The 17,249-nt window shown below is 40.3% G+C and overlaps 2 protein-coding genes across 4 annotated transcripts in view; one reads left to right on the top strand and one right to left on the bottom strand.

The window, feature by feature from the left end:
* myo6b (myosin VIb) overlaps positions 1-10,291 on the bottom strand; it is a 52,533-nt gene extending 42,242 nt beyond the window's left edge. For both annotated transcript variants that reach the window (XM_084044288.1, XM_084044287.1), the window contains exons 1-4: positions 10,154-10,291; positions 4,725-4,870; positions 1,119-1,188; positions 893-966 (exon numbers count right to left, since the gene is read on the bottom strand). In XM_084044288.1, coding sequence (XP_083900414.1) covers positions 893-966; positions 1,119-1,188; positions 4,725-4,853 — 273 coding nt within the window. In that variant the 5' untranslated portion in view covers positions 4,854-4,870; positions 10,154-10,291. The remainder of the gene's footprint in view (positions 1-892; positions 967-1,118; positions 1,189-4,724; positions 4,871-10,153) is intronic.
* A 4,425-nt stretch (positions 10,292-14,716) lies between these two features.
* Positions 14,717-16,869, top strand: colec11 (collectin sub-family member 11; the record flags this gene model as incomplete). Of its 2 annotated transcripts, none has more annotated exons than XM_084044762.1 (6): positions 14,717-14,834; positions 15,076-15,147; positions 15,813-15,884; positions 15,978-16,031; positions 16,143-16,238; positions 16,460-16,869. In XM_084044762.1, 6 exons carry the CDS (start codon positions 14,717-14,719, stop codon positions 16,867-16,869), a joined length of 822 nt encoding a protein of 273 aa, XP_083900888.1. The 2 variants fall into 2 exon arrangements, with proteins under 2 accessions (XP_083900888.1, XP_083900889.1); XM_084044763.1 differs by having other exon boundaries at positions 16,478-16,869.
* Between the last annotated feature and the right edge of the window lie 380 nt (positions 16,870-17,249).

Genomic DNA, 17,249 nt, shown 5'->3' on the forward strand with positions numbered 1-17,249 from the left:
AGATCAGAATAAATAGCATGAACCCAAGTAAACAAATGACAGGTTAAATGGTCATGTAAATAGCGTAGCGTGCAAAGAAAACAATCGAGTGCTACAAAGTAATTAGGACCTAGAAACATCAAACCTAGTATCTAAACAAAATCATATCTAAATAACATTTTGAGCATTTTAGGTCAAGCAAACAGTATGTCTAAATAGCATAACATATGTGAACAATTAACCAACATACATCCACATAGTATAACTAACATGTACCAACAAATAGGTGACAAGAAGATATATAAGAGCGGGTGAGGTAGAGTCTACGTTTTCAGACTACATTGGAAAACAGGGAGTGAGTCTGCAGTCCTGACTGAGGGGGAAGGTCATTCCACAGCTTGGGAGCCAGGAGGGAGAAGATATTAGGATGCTTGGAGCGTTGGCCAGGGTGTTGTGGAGAAGGGAGGGACAGACGTCCTGTGTTAGCCGATCTGTGAGTAGCACGGGGTGTAGGGGTGGATCATGTCCTGAGGGTAAGGGGTTGCCATGCCCTTGTTTAGCTGTGTATTGTGTCCGTGTAGCATACAGCTGCCTAACAAGTATTCTCTTACACACAAGTAAAAAAAAAAAACAAGAGACCTGTTTAAAACTAGTGAGATATTCCCTCTGCCATCTGTCACTCATTTCCTAAGTGGGTTGACTGGGTGTGCCACTCACTCAGTGACCCCTCGCTAGCTTCCCTCCCCTTATAACCACCTGACACTCGATTACCCCCCGAGGGAAAGGGACAGGCAGGCAATCTTCTTTCTGTCTCAGAAAGAGTTCTCCATCCTGCTACCTTCCCAAGATGCAATGGGACAACAATGTCCACTGTTTACACTACATGGAGGTGTGTAAGGACAAGTAAACGTACGTAAATGTGGTCTTTCTGGTACCGCACTCTGACATTGTTGAGGAGAGTGGCTTCATTCAGGTACATAAGTGAACCTAAACAAACAACAAACAGAAAAACAATATTAAAAGTGCACTCAAAATACAAATGCATTTATCTTCATCCCTGTTCGAAATATGTAAATTATTTGGGAGGCTGTTCCTTATTATATGAATGTACTGTAACATTTTGAACGGTGGTAACTTACAGTTGTCTTCTACATGTTTGTTGATGTCATCCTCTGCTGGATAGACTTGGCTCATAGGAGCCAGAAAGGTCTGCAACATGAAAAGCAGAAAATGGCTTTTGGGAAGATACAGTAATGAAACCAAACAAATGGTGAATAGATGGGGGGCATGCACAACCATACAGTAGAAACGTCTAAATGTCTGACAAAAGATAAACGTGAATGCATTTCCATGAATCATTCATTGCATTTAAACCTGCAAGACCCAAGCAAATATTTGTATTCACCATCATGTTGTTGAAGGAGGCCTCTGACGAAGAAATGTAAGTGTTTTTCCTTATAATATGTTATAATTTAATAACAACATGTAACATTTGGTCATTGTTTTGACTAGCTTTTCTCAAACTATTTTCAGGCATATCCGATGGACCTGCCCTGCACATTTTGTGTGATTTGGACTTCAAGAGAAGAACATTTGTCAAGTCCCCCCCCCAGAAAATTCAAAATGGCGAAAAAAAGGATGTTCACATATTATGTGAGTTTATGGCCAAAGGGCCGGACAAATTAACACATTCATCCAATGGAATTGCGAGGATAAGAAATAGGACCCATTGACTATGCAAATATGGTCTTTAAATCTGTTTTAAAATGTATATTAAAATAGCTAAAAGTGATGTTTCGATATTACAGCTTGGGTCTTTTTTCCCTATGCCTTGAATTTAATTTGTTTTTAATCTACTTTTTACCACAAGTAGGGTCTTCTGTTTTTTTTACCTTTTTCTATTTTTATGCCATAGTTTTTAAACCCTGTAGAGCTTTGAGATTTGTAAAAATTTAAAGTGTATAAGTTTGTAAAAAATATTATTATGATTATTATTATTGACCTTACAGGGTTAAAGATCACAGTAGTCATGTTTGCCGCTACACCTTCACAAGCTGAAAGAGTTACTGATATTCATGCTCTATTGTTCAAGAGTCTGAGTTAATGGAAATAAACTCAATGGAACAAGCCGGCTGTGAGAGAAACAAGGAGAGACATGGCAGGATGATGAATAATTTGGTGGGAGAGCAACAGGATCTGAGCACCTGTGTGTGTGTGTGTGTGTGTGTGTGTGTGTGTGTGTGTGTGTGTGTGTGTGTGTGTGTGTGTGTGTGTGTGTGTGTGTGTGTGTGTGTGTGTGTGTGTGTGTGTGTGTGTGTGTGTGTGTGTGTGTGTTGCTCTGTGCTGATCTTGTGGGGAGCAGTCGAGTCACTGTATTATTGAAAACACCCAAGCACCTCCCCTGTGACGAAAACAGGCAGAGGGTATTTATTGATTCTGTACCTAAACAAGGACCTTCAGAAGGCAACCAAAACAACCTGCTTATTAGTAGCGTAGAGCCTAATTTGTACTCCGTAACACGACGGTGTTGCGTGCCCACAGAACAATGACTTAAAAACGTGTAGATTCGTTTTTGTCTGCAAGCAACTCCAACTGCCCAAATGTCCAACTGCCCCCCACCAGTGTTAATTTTGATGTAGCTTCAGTCATAGTCTTTTGAATAAAATTCCACTTAGTTTTAGTCATATTTTAGTCATCTGAAATGTTTTAGTTTTAGTCTAGTTTTAGTTGACAAAACATTATTGATTTGGTCGACTAAAATGTATTTTGGCCGGCCGTGATGGTTTTGAAATATTATACTCAGCTGTGTGCTGAAAATAGCACTAGTCCGTCCCTAACATTTTAGTCTAGTTTTTATTCGTTGACGAAATTGTATATTTAGTCTTAGTTTTAGTCATCATAGCTTAGATTAGTTTTTGTCAGTGAAAAGAGGTAGTCGACGTTTTTTTTGGTCATAGTTTCAGTCGACGAAATTAACACTGCCCCCCCCCCCCACCTCACGCACACCTCCACTCACACTTGTGCATTTCCATATTTGCATGTGCATCTTATGTTTCCTCTCCCCAACGTTGCTGTGTATATACACAGAGGTGCATGATGTGTGTGCAGTGCATCCTTGCATGTCTGAGCTACTGGTGGCAAGTGGAACGCTAGCATAAACAGAACACGCTTTGTGTGCTTGTTACCGTGACTCAAATGGGACATTGCCAGACAAAATAACATATTGTGTGCCCAACTAATGGACTGGACAAAGCAATGCCCCAAAAACGTGGGTACACCCACCAGCCATGCAGAACCAATCGAGGGTCATATACTGACGTGAGGCTCTAATGAGCTCAACTCAACAATAAAGGAAACTCAATGAGCCTTTCATTGCCTAGATTGGCTCTAGGTTTTCACAAAGGCATGAAATGAAGCCTAACACACAACGTCTACTGATTATAATGTTAATTCAGAGGTATTTTCTAACGATGTAGCAACTGAGTGTTTCTGTTTTGTTGATTAAATGTGATGTGAGTAGTCAACAGTGCATTAGAGACATCCAGAGAATGGCAACAATGTTACCTGATATGGAGAAAAAGCAATTGACCATTTTTCACAGCAGCCATTTTGACACGTAAACACAGCTGAAGGTAATGAGTTATTACTTAGGTTATCACTATAGGTTATTAACTTATTATTACTAATAACCTAACTGGGTGTGTTTAATTTAATGTTACTATGTTCCACTATGACGTTGACTGTACAGGAGCTGTCCATGCTGGCACAGTGGCACACAGAAACACCTACAGTAAATGAAACACCTTTTGGGCGTGTTTCATTGTGTTGGTGTTTCTGTGTAACACTATCACAGTACCTTCAGTTGGATTTAGCGTTCAAAATGGCTGCTGTGGAAAGGGTCTGTGTTTCTTGTAAACATTACAGCCACTTGCAGCCTCCTCGGCGAAGACAACACACACTGGGGACATGAGGAGGCTCAGGTGTAACAGGTGGCCTTCTCCTCCTAATGACCAGCTCTCCCTCTAGGCAACACTATCAGCACCCCTGCTGCTGCACTGTTTACTTATTCATGTGCCTGTGCATCGCCACATTTTGTTCATGCACTCTCTCAGGTTTCTCACGTTTTACTCATTGTGTTAACGCCTTTCCAACCTTGAAATTGCAATTTAGCTAAACAGCATTTATTTTTTCAATGTGTACAGTATGTGCTGCCTGGTGCTCTACTTCGACTGGTACTTTTATGAATAATTCCAATCTCATGTTATATGACTGTTTGATTTTCTACTCACAAAGGAAATGTTTACTGTGTGTACAGTCTCCCGTTATAATGAAAGAAATGTGGGCAAGTATGCATGTGCTTGTGTGTGTGTGTGTGTGTGTGTGTGCGTGTGCGTGTGCGTGTGCGTGTGCGTGTGCGTGCTTGTGTGCGTGCGTGCGTGCGTGTGTGTGTGTGTGTGTGTGCTTGCGTGGCGTGCATGCGTGTGCTGTTGGGATCGAGTTAGCAAACAACAACCAATTCATGAGTGCCACCTGTGGCTGAGAGTGCATCTCTTGCAGGGGCCTCCCCACCCACATGAAGTACTGTAGCACTGACACCAACATGGCTGACCCCCCACCCGCCTTTATAACTTGAGCTGAGGTCTTCAGTGACCTGAATGGACACCCAAGGTGTGCGTGTGCGTGTGTGTGTGTGTGTGTGTGTGTGTGTGTGTGTGTGTGTGTGTGTGTGTGAGAGAGAGACCCACCTTGCCCCTCTGGTTCAGTGGCTCTATGGTGAGTGCTTCAGCTCCTATGTCAACTATCATGCCCAGCTGGAACCCGTCGGTGGCGTGGGGCGCCCATACTGGCTTCCCATCATCCTCCAGTGACTCCATGACTCACCTCCAGTCAGCTGTACAGTAGGGTGGGAGTGAGGGGGGAGAGAGAGAGAGAGAGAGAGAGAGAGAGAGAGAGAGAGAGAGAGAGAGAGAGAGAGAGAGAGAGAGAGAGAGAGAGAGAGAGAGAGAGAGAGAGAGAGAGAGACCATTAATACAGTAAGAATACTTTTCTTGTTGAAAGCTTGCTTCAAAAGCTTCATCTTTTGCCCTTTTGAATGAAGCAGCTGGTTAAGGCATCACTTACACTACATTGAACCTCATATGACCACATGTGTATAAAAGCCAGGAAAACACCTGCATTACAACAGTAACCCATCAACTGAACATGGAGACTAGTAATATGCTGTAGAAGTGATTAACAACAATATAAATAAACTAACATTGATGCAGCCTGTATTCTCAGGAAAAGAAAGAATAAATGACATATCAAAAATAGTAATTGAAAAAATCCCCAAAAGGCAGCACATCCAAAACTTCAAATCAATTTAGGACAAAGCACTGACATTTCCACATTTTTTCATTGGCACACACCAATGTTGCATTTGTGGTTATGCAGAACTGAGGTGGCTTTTTTCAGCCATGACATTGCAGTGTTGTTTCTATTGCTTGAGTCATCCCACTCTAAGCACTGTGGATTTCCACTTGGACACAATAGGAGATATCTCCCGAGGGAATCCTGTAATAACTGATGAGAACAGCATCACCTCAAGTGACATGACACACCAGCAAGTGACCTACAGCAAGTCTGTAGAGTAGCTCTGGCCTTCACGCCTCTGCAGTTTAAGCTCTTTCAAGCTGGTGTTATTTTGGGCATGTAATCATAGGCATAAATTATCCAAAATTGCAATAGCCAATCTACAAGCATCACATTGCATCATGTTGTGAACTGGTAGATTGACATCCAATTGACTTTCCGCTTGGTATTGCGGGTGTATTGCTAAAGACCCAAGGATATGTAATACCTTGGGTCTTTAGCAATACACCCGTCCACATATCTCGTACAATATTTTGAACCTGGAAATTACTTTGATGTAACCTTGGAATTAAATTTTACCAGATATATGTAATTGATGCTTTGGCAAAAAAGGTACCTTTTCAACATTTTTCAATATCTTTTTAGCCTAGCGACATTTTTCTTTACCAAGTCAGAAGTTCAAGGAGGCCAACCAGTAGGCCAACAATCTGGAATCTTCTTCAGACAAATCCAAAGCCTGGTTTATGCCTTTCCCTGTAACTCTGATATTGATACGTGTGTGTTTAACTGTCAACCTTTGACAGTTAATCCTACAAACAGAGCACTCCTCAGAGTAGCAGTGGTGACATCCACACTATCCAATTAGATTCAGGGATTGAGGTCAATTGTTAAAGGGGTCAGGAATTGGAAACTGCTGATGCAGCCTTCAGCAATGCCTCGAAGATCAGCAGGTCCATTCATTCAGTCCAACTGTACCACTGACAGCCTCTGTCCTGACAGCCCCATCTTGACCTGCACCATAACACTAGTCACCCCATTCAAACATAACCTCCAAGATGATGAAGCAATGATCTTTCGTTGAGATTCTGAATTCTTAACTCCCCTGAGTCCCCATCTTTAAACCAATCCAGTGACTTTGATTGGTGCAAGGCTGAGCATGGATGAGATTGTAAATATCATATTTTTTTTATTTCACTGCAGATAGTCTACATATTAAATTTAAAATCATCCTAAACCCTTAAATTCAATTAATTCTTTCAATGGACTAAAATCTAAAAACGTTTTATTTGATGGCCTTCCTGCCCTGGCATTTGGCCTTTGTGCCCTAAAAATATATACCACACAAAAGGCCAAGTGGCCTTGCCCCTAAATGACGAAATTCCAGGCCTGCTAAAAAAGAATAATAATCAAAATATTCAAACTCTTTACTTCTCTCCATATTAGAATACTTTTTTTCATATTCAAGTATCAACCAAATAGCCAGTTCTGGTGAAGAGACACATATGGGACTAGCTGCTTACTTTGGACATTAATACCGTACAGCTCCAACTTTCAACTGATTGCAGCCTTTAACCATAATAAACCTGGCATCAGTATTTTAGTTATGTCATTGTAGGCTAACTGTTTCAACATTTTCACAACGCACATAATGGCACATTGCGAGCTTGTAGATTGGCTATTTTCACTATTCTTCATACTACGAAGTATAAGTGGTTAAGAAATGCACAGAAATACAAATACCTATTCTGCATTAGAGTATAACAGATGGAAATATGGTCTAGATTAGTCTCACTGTGGATTGTGGAATATGTTTGAAAAGGTTTAATCACAAAACAAGAGAACGCGTTTTAAAGAAAGTCAACAAAATCGTTATCACATGGAGACAGGTGTAATAAAAGTTATTCTAAATGGCGGAAATTACATCCTGTATGTCAGGCATTGTTTGATGAGTGTATGATTAGATGATAAGTATTGTCTCTAATTTGTATTATGCGTACAGTATATGAGGTCATCATTCATAACTGGCCTCCTCTAGACTGATGTGAATGTTAGCATAGCAGGGCAATAAACATGCATGTTATCACAGTTCATCATTATATGGCCTGTTTATGACAGGACCAGAATAATGAGTCTTTGTTTACAGTAGGAAGCTTTGAAGAATGTCAGCCATCAGCCAAACAGGGACACAAGGAAGGACATGTCCAACGTCAAAGAACTGCAATGGCTAAACTGCAAGAACTCAATTTGTTCATTGAGAGGGCCTATGCAAGTTGACGATGAACTCCATAGCTATTTATAAATCCTTTGTGTTTTTCAGGAATTATAGGGTAATAGCAACAGCTAACAGCTTTGAGCCTAAAGTCAGAGACAAGGCCTTAACTGTAATGTTGAGAAACAGAAATGTTTTTCATCATAAATCAGCAATCTGTTTTGTCACACTAGTTTTGTGTAATTACTAGGTTTCTCTTTCTATCATTCTTATCACATTTTCATATATGTTTCTTCATTGTGCCAATAAACTAAACTATACTCTGCTAGGTGTGTCTCTGTAAAGAGAGTATTGTGTCATGTCATGTCATCCTTCCAGTGAGAGGACTTTCTCCCAGCTTTTACTGATAGTCTGTAAGCAACTGTCACCGGAGGTCAATAATCTGATCCCACAATGCTGAATGGAACAGTTTTTAGCAGATTAGCAGCATGTCACATTTGAAACTTTCAGCTACATCACCGGTCCTGACTGAGGTACCTAGATTCAGGTTACTGGTACGAATTCATTTGAGTAGCCTATATCTTATTTGACTTGTTTGCCATGCAAGACCCAAGAGTGATAATTATTTTAGTTTATGATAATGATTGTCACAAACTGAACAGACAGATTTCTGTTTGGTGATGAATATTAATACCACAGTCAGCTTAGAGCAAGCCCTTGGTGTATAAGGAGGAAGCAGGCATTTGCATTTGCTTTACTTTGCCAGTCCCGCATGTCAGTCTCTCATGTGAAATCTCATATTGGGATCAAGGCATGTCAAGACATCCTGAAGTGTAATTAGAACAAAACTTTCCCACAGTTTCCTACTGTCCATGTTTAATGATGTCAACAGGAAATGTTCTCAGCATAAAAATAACTAACTACAAGTGAGCTTCTAAGAAAATACATACCGTAGAAACATCATATGCAGGCCTGCTGTTGACTGATAAGAATCCATGCCTATTAACCACTTAAACCCTATATGTAGTTGACCGGATTCCCAAGGGCTCTATACTAGGCCTAGACCCCCCCCTGCTTTCGCTCTACACAAAATAACATTGCCAAAAATAGTTGATCTACAAGCTCACAGTGCGTTGCTATCTTGCCTCAGACTGGGAAATAGTAATTTGTTGTGAGAACATGCTTCAATAATTATGAGAGTATTTTTCTATTGGTTTGGAAGAGGTGAGCTATGTATAGTTGTAAACTATTACTTGGCTATAGTCTGCAACTTGGTACTTGGTACTATCAATCATCAAAGGCATCATTCATCATCACAAAGAAAACAGTAAACTGGGACCAGGGATAACTTGTGACTAATGACTCTTCATCAAATCCTCTTAGTATTTAGTACTTAGTATTTAGGATTAGTACACTAATCCTGAACAGAGGGAAGAAGTCAGGTTATAAGGTGTCAGTTGTAAGGCAATGCAGACAGTTGGACTGTACCCAACTGTCTGCATTGACTGTACACCCCCCCCCCCCCCCCCACACACACACACACACACACACACACACACACACACACACACACACACACACCAGAGTAGATGCATGCCCACTGACTGACTACATCCTGTGATGGTGGTGGACATGGATTGTTGCGTGCACGCACACACACACACACACACACACACACACACACACACACACACACACACACACACACACACACACACACACACACACACACACAAACACACTGCCTCTTGCTTCCTGTTCTCTCCAAGGCAAAAGGATATGGAAAATACATTGAAGTACATGTGCTGTAGGCCAACAGGATATGGGTAAAGTACACTCTGTTAAAAGCAAACCACACTGTTTGACTATCACAGCATTACAAAAGGTTTTCTGGTTTAAACAAAAACAAAAACAAAAACAAAAAAAACAAAAAAACAAAAACAAAAAAACAAAAAAACAAAAACAAAAAAACAAAAAAACAAAAACAAAAAAATACAAACAAAATAATCACTTAAAATAGCTATAATGAGGAAGAAAAACTGTAGCCACAACAATATTATTTAAGCTATAGGCTCAACTGCATGTTCGTTTAACTTTAAATCTATCTATTTTATCTATTCTATTTTGGGGAACGAGCATGCATAGGTAGTACACAGTGTTGCCAGATTTTGCGAGAGAAATAAGCAACCAGGTCTATGAAAACAAGTCCAAAAGAAGGGACAAGTCTAAGGCTATTTGAAAATAGCCGATCTACAAGCGTTGTGAGCTTCAAGATTTTCAACAAAAACAAATTGGGGAAAACGTGGGGAGGAAAAAATGTATTTTTTGAATATTGGGGGTCCTTGACATGAAAATGTTTGAGAACCACTGGTTGGTTTATAAACAACATAATAGGACACAAGCCCAAATAAGCAACTACACTTTTAGAAACAAGCCCCCCCCCCCCCCCAAAAAAAACCTCAACCGGCAACTACCAATATTTATCAGCAACTTTACAGAAAAACAAGCCCAAAGTCGCTTGTAATAAGCGGACATGGCAACACTGGTAGTACAGTACCAGGTAACTTGCTTAAAAAGTAGCCTGAAGTCCGTAGAAAAAGAAGAGACACTTACCTCGTATATCTTTCAGACAGACAAACGTGAAAGTAGGGCAACAGCAATGACTGTAATGTCCCTCATGCAGATCCGTGGCGATGGATAATGTATTTCCAGCAGGAGTCGGTCCTCCTTCCCCAGGCTGGATGAATGGAGCTTCAGGCTTGGATGACAGACAGCAGGAGGCTGAAGTCCAGGGAGGGAAGCAGCGCTGACGTCACACTGAAGCCTAGACTCTAGGACAGCCTCTTTCTTTGGTGTTTCGACCAGTTGGGCGTGGTTTTGAGGCATAGCTTATGTGAGTTTATAACACGCCTACCTGGGCGAAACACCGAAGAAAGTGGGAGTCCCTAGAATCTATACTCCATAGTACGACGGTATCGCACTGCCAAAAAGATCTGCTCTACAAGCTAAACTATATTTCGGCCATTTGAAAATATCAGATCTATTCAAGCTCACAATGCTGATGCCACGCATTGTGAGCATTAGATTGGCTATTCAAACATTTTGAACATTCTTCATAATGAGTATACTTTTACTTTTGGTACTTTAAGTACATTTTCATACCAATACTTTTGTGTAGTGATACTTTTACTTAAGTATTAAAGAAATGTGAGTCCACCACACTGCTGTGCAGTTAATTGTTGGTGACATCTGTGGTTGCTCAGACTGCCTTAGGCCTAGCCTACACCAAAATGACACCAAAAGTTATAGGATGAATTGGCTATAATATGCGTTAATTGCGTCAACACCCCCTCCACTTCACTGCAATGAAAGGACAACAAATGCTGCCTTGAGACTCATGAATATTTCAGAGATTAGTAATCTAAAACTTTTGGGGGGATTTTTTGAAGGAGACATCCAATCCACCATTGAAAGCCACCACACTGGGGTTGTAAATCTAATTAGGTTATCTGATAGCTACTCCTGTATTGGGCCATATCGGATTACCTACACAAGATGATGACGAGGTGTAGGCCTAAACCACTAACATCATGATGATCGACGTTATTACCCTGCATGTTTAAACTAACATACTCATACTGTATGCTACCATGAAAAACATATCAGTTTGAACTAGTTTATAATTCACACAATCAATTTTGTTATTTGAAAATATAGTCTTTCTAGCACTGGTGGAAAAGTAGCACATTCTTTACTTAAGTAAAAGTATCAATACTGCATGTAGTTTACTTAAGTTTTCAAATAATTGTAGTGGAGTAAAAAGTACAATATTTGCCTCTGAGATGTTGTAGCCTATAGTGGAGTAGAAGTAAAAGTAATTGAATACTCCAGTAAAGTAAAAGTACCTCAAAATTGTACTTACTTGAGTACATGTACTTGGTTACTTTCCACCACAGAATTCACACAATCAATTTTGTTATTGAAAATATAGTCTTTCTAGGCTAAATGATCCTATTGGCCTCCTCTGAAAATAACATGGGACAATTGGGGGCCCCAATCCACCATTGAAAGCCACCACAATGAAGCCGCATTTCCCCCAATTTGGGGCACCATTCTCATAGGCTATAGGAGACACCGTTTCTGTACAGTCTAGAAACCAATTGAAGAGAACACGATGTGGGAGGACAATGAGTTAAATCATTCAAATCACCATTTTGATAATGTTTCACAAGACCATTCTGTCTTGCATGTGTTCTGTTCCCTGCCTTGCATTTCTCCGTCTTGAATTGAATATAGGCAAATCCTGATAAATAACACTGATAAAGGAACTCTCCACGAGTACACATAGGCCTACTAAGAAGGCAGACACAACTATGCTTAATATTACACCCCGTCGTACGTCGAAGAATAAATGAGTCCGTATTGTGGGTTTGTGTAATCTGTGTGCGTCTGGCTCCATCTAATGGCGGTATGAGGGAGCATCTCAGCATACCTCTATGGGGCGGACCCGATATACTGTATACGTTGATTGATTGATTGATTGATTGATTGATTGATTGATTGATTGAATACTTTATTAACAGTTTGCGAATTGTACAGAGGTACGGTTTACAATGGTTGTTAAAAGAATAACTGATCAAAAAGCCCTAGACGTGTTTCCATTGGGCTGTAACTCTATTACATGGGGCGGACAGAATGCAAGGGATAGGCTATCAGTGGGAAGATGCCAGCTGAGCTGAGCTCCCAATGTCCCAAGTAAAAAGTAATATATATATCTGTTAAGAAGATTCCCCAAACTCTAAGTTTAGTATTATTGTTTATGTTTTTCCTTTGTTTCCACTTCAATGTGTGCTGAGTGCAAAGCAGTTAATTGGCCAACTAGTTGCACCTGCTGTTGATTTGATGATTTGCAATCCCATGCACCTTTAAAAGCAAGTGTTTGGCAAGTGTGTCAGGTCTGGTACAGAGAGCAGCAGCAGAGGCTTGAGTGTGTGCGTCCATTCTAAGTGAGTTTGTTTTTGAGTTTGGATATGTTCTTGATGTGCAGTATAATGAAATTATGTTTATGTTACTTTGAATACATGTGGGTAACTTCTCTCCTTGTTCTGTATTTTGTTTTGATATACAGAAAACCACACACAATTAAACTGCAAATGCTGTAACCCCCTGCACAGTGGGACAAATAAAAAACACAAAAGAAAGAAGCGCGTTGTCATTTACGCACCACGGTGATCACACCTACCAACCAACAAATTCTACTATTGAACATTTTTTACAATATCACTACCAGGAGCCAATCTGCTTGGTTGGAAATGGGAGATGAAATATCAGTAATACATAGTTTCATTGTCTGATATAACAGCACTAGGACTGATATCAACTTGTGTTATTATCTATTTGCATTATTTGAAGGAGTTAAAGTTTATATAACTTATTACTTGTTATTACAGTTCATAATTGTATGACAGGTCCACTGTTTCCCTCTCTGCACCAGCAGTGGTGTGTACTGTATGTACAGTTGTTATGAGCAGCACGGCAGCACCCATTAGTAATTAAGTGTTTCACCCAAGGTATCATTCATCATCACAAAAAAAACAGTAAACTGAGACCAGGGATAACTTTGACTCTTCATCAAAGCCTGTTAGTATTTGACCCTAATCCTGAACAGAGGGGAGATGTCAGGTAAAAGGTGTCAGCTGTGAGGCAATGCAGACAATTGGACTGTAGACCACACACAAACACACACACACACACACACACACACACACACACACACACACACACACACACACACACACACACACGCGCGCGCGCACACGCACACGCATGCACGCATATAAACACACAAGAGCCAAAGTAATCATTGCCATAAAAGAAAATGTTGCAACATAATGTTCACAAAATAATAAATAAATGTGAGCAATGGTGTTCTTCCCAAAAGGAACCAGCTTTTTTTCTTTCTTTTGGTAAATTCAGTTAACATTTTATCATGTGACAGACAGCCTATCTTCAAGCCGATCGACAAGCTCACAATGCATAGCGATGCGGTGCATCTGTGAACTTGTCGATCGCATATTTTCTCTGCACGACTCTGTCGTACGACGAAGTATAATCGGGCTTATGTGTGTTATCAGGCAGTGCTGCTGTCAATCACCCTGCTGCTTTCCCATCCAATTATCTGTGGGGCCCCAGCTGCTTGGGGCTTTTTTTTTTATCTGTAACACTGTTTATGGATAGCCTATCACACACATTCTGGGCTGAGGAGAAAAAATGAAATGCTCTCTGGGAGATCACCACTGTTCAATGCCCCTATGAACTCATGAGGATCATTTTGCAAACTTTTGCAAGCTGATGCTTCTTTCTGCTTCTGGCTGGAAAATTCCCCTAAAGGTGAGTCATAATACTTGAAATACAGATATCAAAATGCAATGCGGTGTAAATGTGTGAAATGCCAGTGACTAAATGAATTCTTTATGTCAAGCATGGCTCTTTGTTTGAGTTTACTGAAGCCATGGATATGACACTTGGCCTTAGATGAATTGGCTACTATTTTCTTGCATGTGCTGCATGCATACAGTACAGTACAGAAGTTCTTTGCTCGACTGTGAATTTATGATTCAAACTTAACGTGGCTTGGATTAAGATGCAGGTTTGTTGCTTGAAGTCATCAAGGATTAACCACTCAAAACCTTTGTTGACCGCAGTCCCCCAGGGGTTTATATAGGCACCCTCCTTTTTCCCCCTCTACACCAAATCTCTTCGTAAAAAAAATAATCTAATCTACAAGCTCAGAACTCTTCACATTGCAACGCGTTGTGAGCTTTTCTGTTTCATGATAGGTGCAATTCTGTTTCAGCAATTCTGTTTCATGATAAATGTTTGCCTTAAGATCTGTGTGTAAAAGCTTTTAAAGTAGGAATCTGACTCATGTTATCAAAGCCTTGCCTTCTCAAGAATGTTGCAGCAAGTCAGTCTCACTGATACCAGGGGATGATGGATGACGGTTATGTTTAGCTCTGACAGTTTAGGTGATAATGTATGTCATTACTGGAATTTGTTTAATCATACATTATTTAAACAATGAGTTCTGATTAAAAACAAAAAACGTAAATTTACTCACACCTTCACTTTCTCTATTTTTCTTTATTCACTTTTGGCCGATAATTACCAGGTAGCATGAAAGGAGAGAAGTTGTTTGTTTCTGTGATGGGGCTGATACTGCTCCAGTCATCTTTTGGACAACACATGACAGAAGAACCCTGTTCTGTTCAGATCCTTGTCCCTGGGCTGAAAGGTACCCCAGTCATACTGTATACTGCCTGCTGCCTAGTGCCTACTTTAGCAAACATAAATGCACAGTGTTCGTTTTACTCTGAAAGTGTACACATTTTAAATTTGAACACTAACATTCAGTGTATTACTTTATTGCACGCACGCACTCACGCACGCACTCACGCACGCACAAATGCATGTTACTGTACCACATTTATGGGGGAAAAAACAAACAACTAACAGCATTTCTTCTCCTCGTAAAGGAGACCCAGGGGAGAAGGGAGAGAAAGGTGCACCAGGGAGAGCAGGAAGAGTTGGCCCACCCGGAGAGATTGGTATGTTTTTCTGCTTGGAAAATATGTATTGTTTAGACAGCTATATGGGAAATATTATTCCCATTAGAACACCTTAAGTGTAATTTATAGCCTAGTTTGTCGCACAACTGTGTTGCTGGCCGGAAATAGCTAATGTTAGCTTGAAAATCAGGATTTCATAGGGAAGTAAATAAAACAAATAAAAATAATTCACGGTACACCTACACAACAAATGCTCCTCATGCTTTCTCATGATAATGTCTCATGCCATAGAGTAATGGGGTGAAAGTGCTTTCGCTGGCTGGATACTCTGGATCACAACAAGGCAGTCCAGAGACTGCCAAGTGTTTACTTTAAGGTCAGAAGTCGGATGAGAAATTATGCCCAGAATGCACTGCTACTGACAAGTGTTTACTTGAGGCTTTAATGAGGAATGAATGTTCCACAATCTACGTTAAAGTATACATTACAGACACGTATCCTTGGGTAATTTATTCAAAAGAAGTCACAAACTGGCGGTCCAGAAAACAGGATTTGAGTAGTCAAGTAATTTGTATTCATGCTTACTCTTTTGAGAGGCTATTTGGATTCGGCAACTTACTTCAGTCAGTTTGATTTATCTATGTAATTTGTTTCTGTAAAGTGCCCCCATAAACATTTCTCACGTTTTTGTTATTGTTTTATAGGCCAACCCGGAGTTAAAGGACAGAAGGGCATCATGGGACATTATGGCAAAATGGGCCCAAGAGGAATCAAAGGTTATCATAAACTATACTGCTGTACCTGTATACTTGTATGAATACTATACGATACTATAATCCTGTTTAACATTTACTTGTGTCCTGTCTCAGGTGTAAAGGGAGATATGGGAGATGCAGGTCCAAAGGGCCCAAATGGAGAGCCAGGTAGAAAATCTACTACAATTTATTTAATGGCATGCTGAAGCATTAACCACACAAAGCATGAAATTAATGGAGAGGTCAGTGCAGTAATCCTCCACAGTTTTGCCTTACCAGGTGTCCCATGTGAGTGTACACCTCTGAGAAAGATGATTGGAGAAATGGACATTGTCGTAGCCCAGTTGTCTTCTGAGCTGAAGTTCATTAAAAATGGTAAGATTTTTGAACATTCCTTATTCATTATTAAACAAAGATCTAGGATATACTCAAATCAACATGTGAAATATAATTTGAAAAGCTATCCTGTTCAACTTAATATTCTCAGTTTGACTCATTTGTTTTTAATTCATGCGTATAATTGTTCCTCTGCATATAAATGCAAATGACTGGGTATGTCACTGAAAATCATAGAAATGGAAGTGCTCATTTTTCAGCACTGCCCTCCCCTGCAGCTGTTGCTGGCATTAAAGAGACAGACAGTAAGGTCTATCTGTTGGTGAAGGAGGAGAAACGCTACGTGGATGCTGAGATCTACTGTCAGGGGAGGGGAGGGCACCTGGCCATGCCCAAGGATGAGGGGGCCAACGCCGCCATAGCGGGCTACATCACTGAGGCAGGCCTGAGCAGAGTCTACATCGGCATTAATGACTTGGACCGCGAGGGTCTATTTGCCTACGTGGACCGCTCTCCCATGAGCACCTTCAGCAGATGGAGGAAAGGGGAGCCCAACAATGCCTACGATGATGAGGACTGTGTTGACATGGCGGCGTCTGGGGACTGGACTGATGTCGCCTGCCACCCCACCATGTACTTTGTGTGTGAATTTGATAAAGATAGTGTGTAGGTCTGATTTGAAAAGAACAGAGAAACAGAAGTTGAGTGTGTCCTAAATACAGTGGAAGGAAGCCACACATGGAGCAAAAAATATTGAGTTAAACAAAAATGTTGCTCAACTTCTTTCCCATCTCCTGCCTTCAAAGCAAATGGCAAAATGATATCCAACTAGTCAATGTTATTCCCTGCATCTTTATGTAATGTTTTCCCCTTGTTGACTGCAATACCAGTGCTAAATGAAAGGCATACGACGAAGCTATTTATTTTTGTAATTCACACACCATTCTGAAGTTACATTTTTTTATATATATATATATATATATATATATATATTGTAGTATTTTCAGGTTACTCATCATTAAAGACAAAGACACTTAACCTCATGTCTCC

The sequence above is a fragment of the Gymnoscopelus microlampas genome (assembly GCF_963454915.1).
Source record: "Gymnoscopelus microlampas genome assembly, chromosome: 20".
NCBI classification, from domain to species: Eukaryota; Metazoa; Chordata; class Actinopteri; order Myctophiformes; family Myctophidae; genus Gymnoscopelus; species Gymnoscopelus microlampas.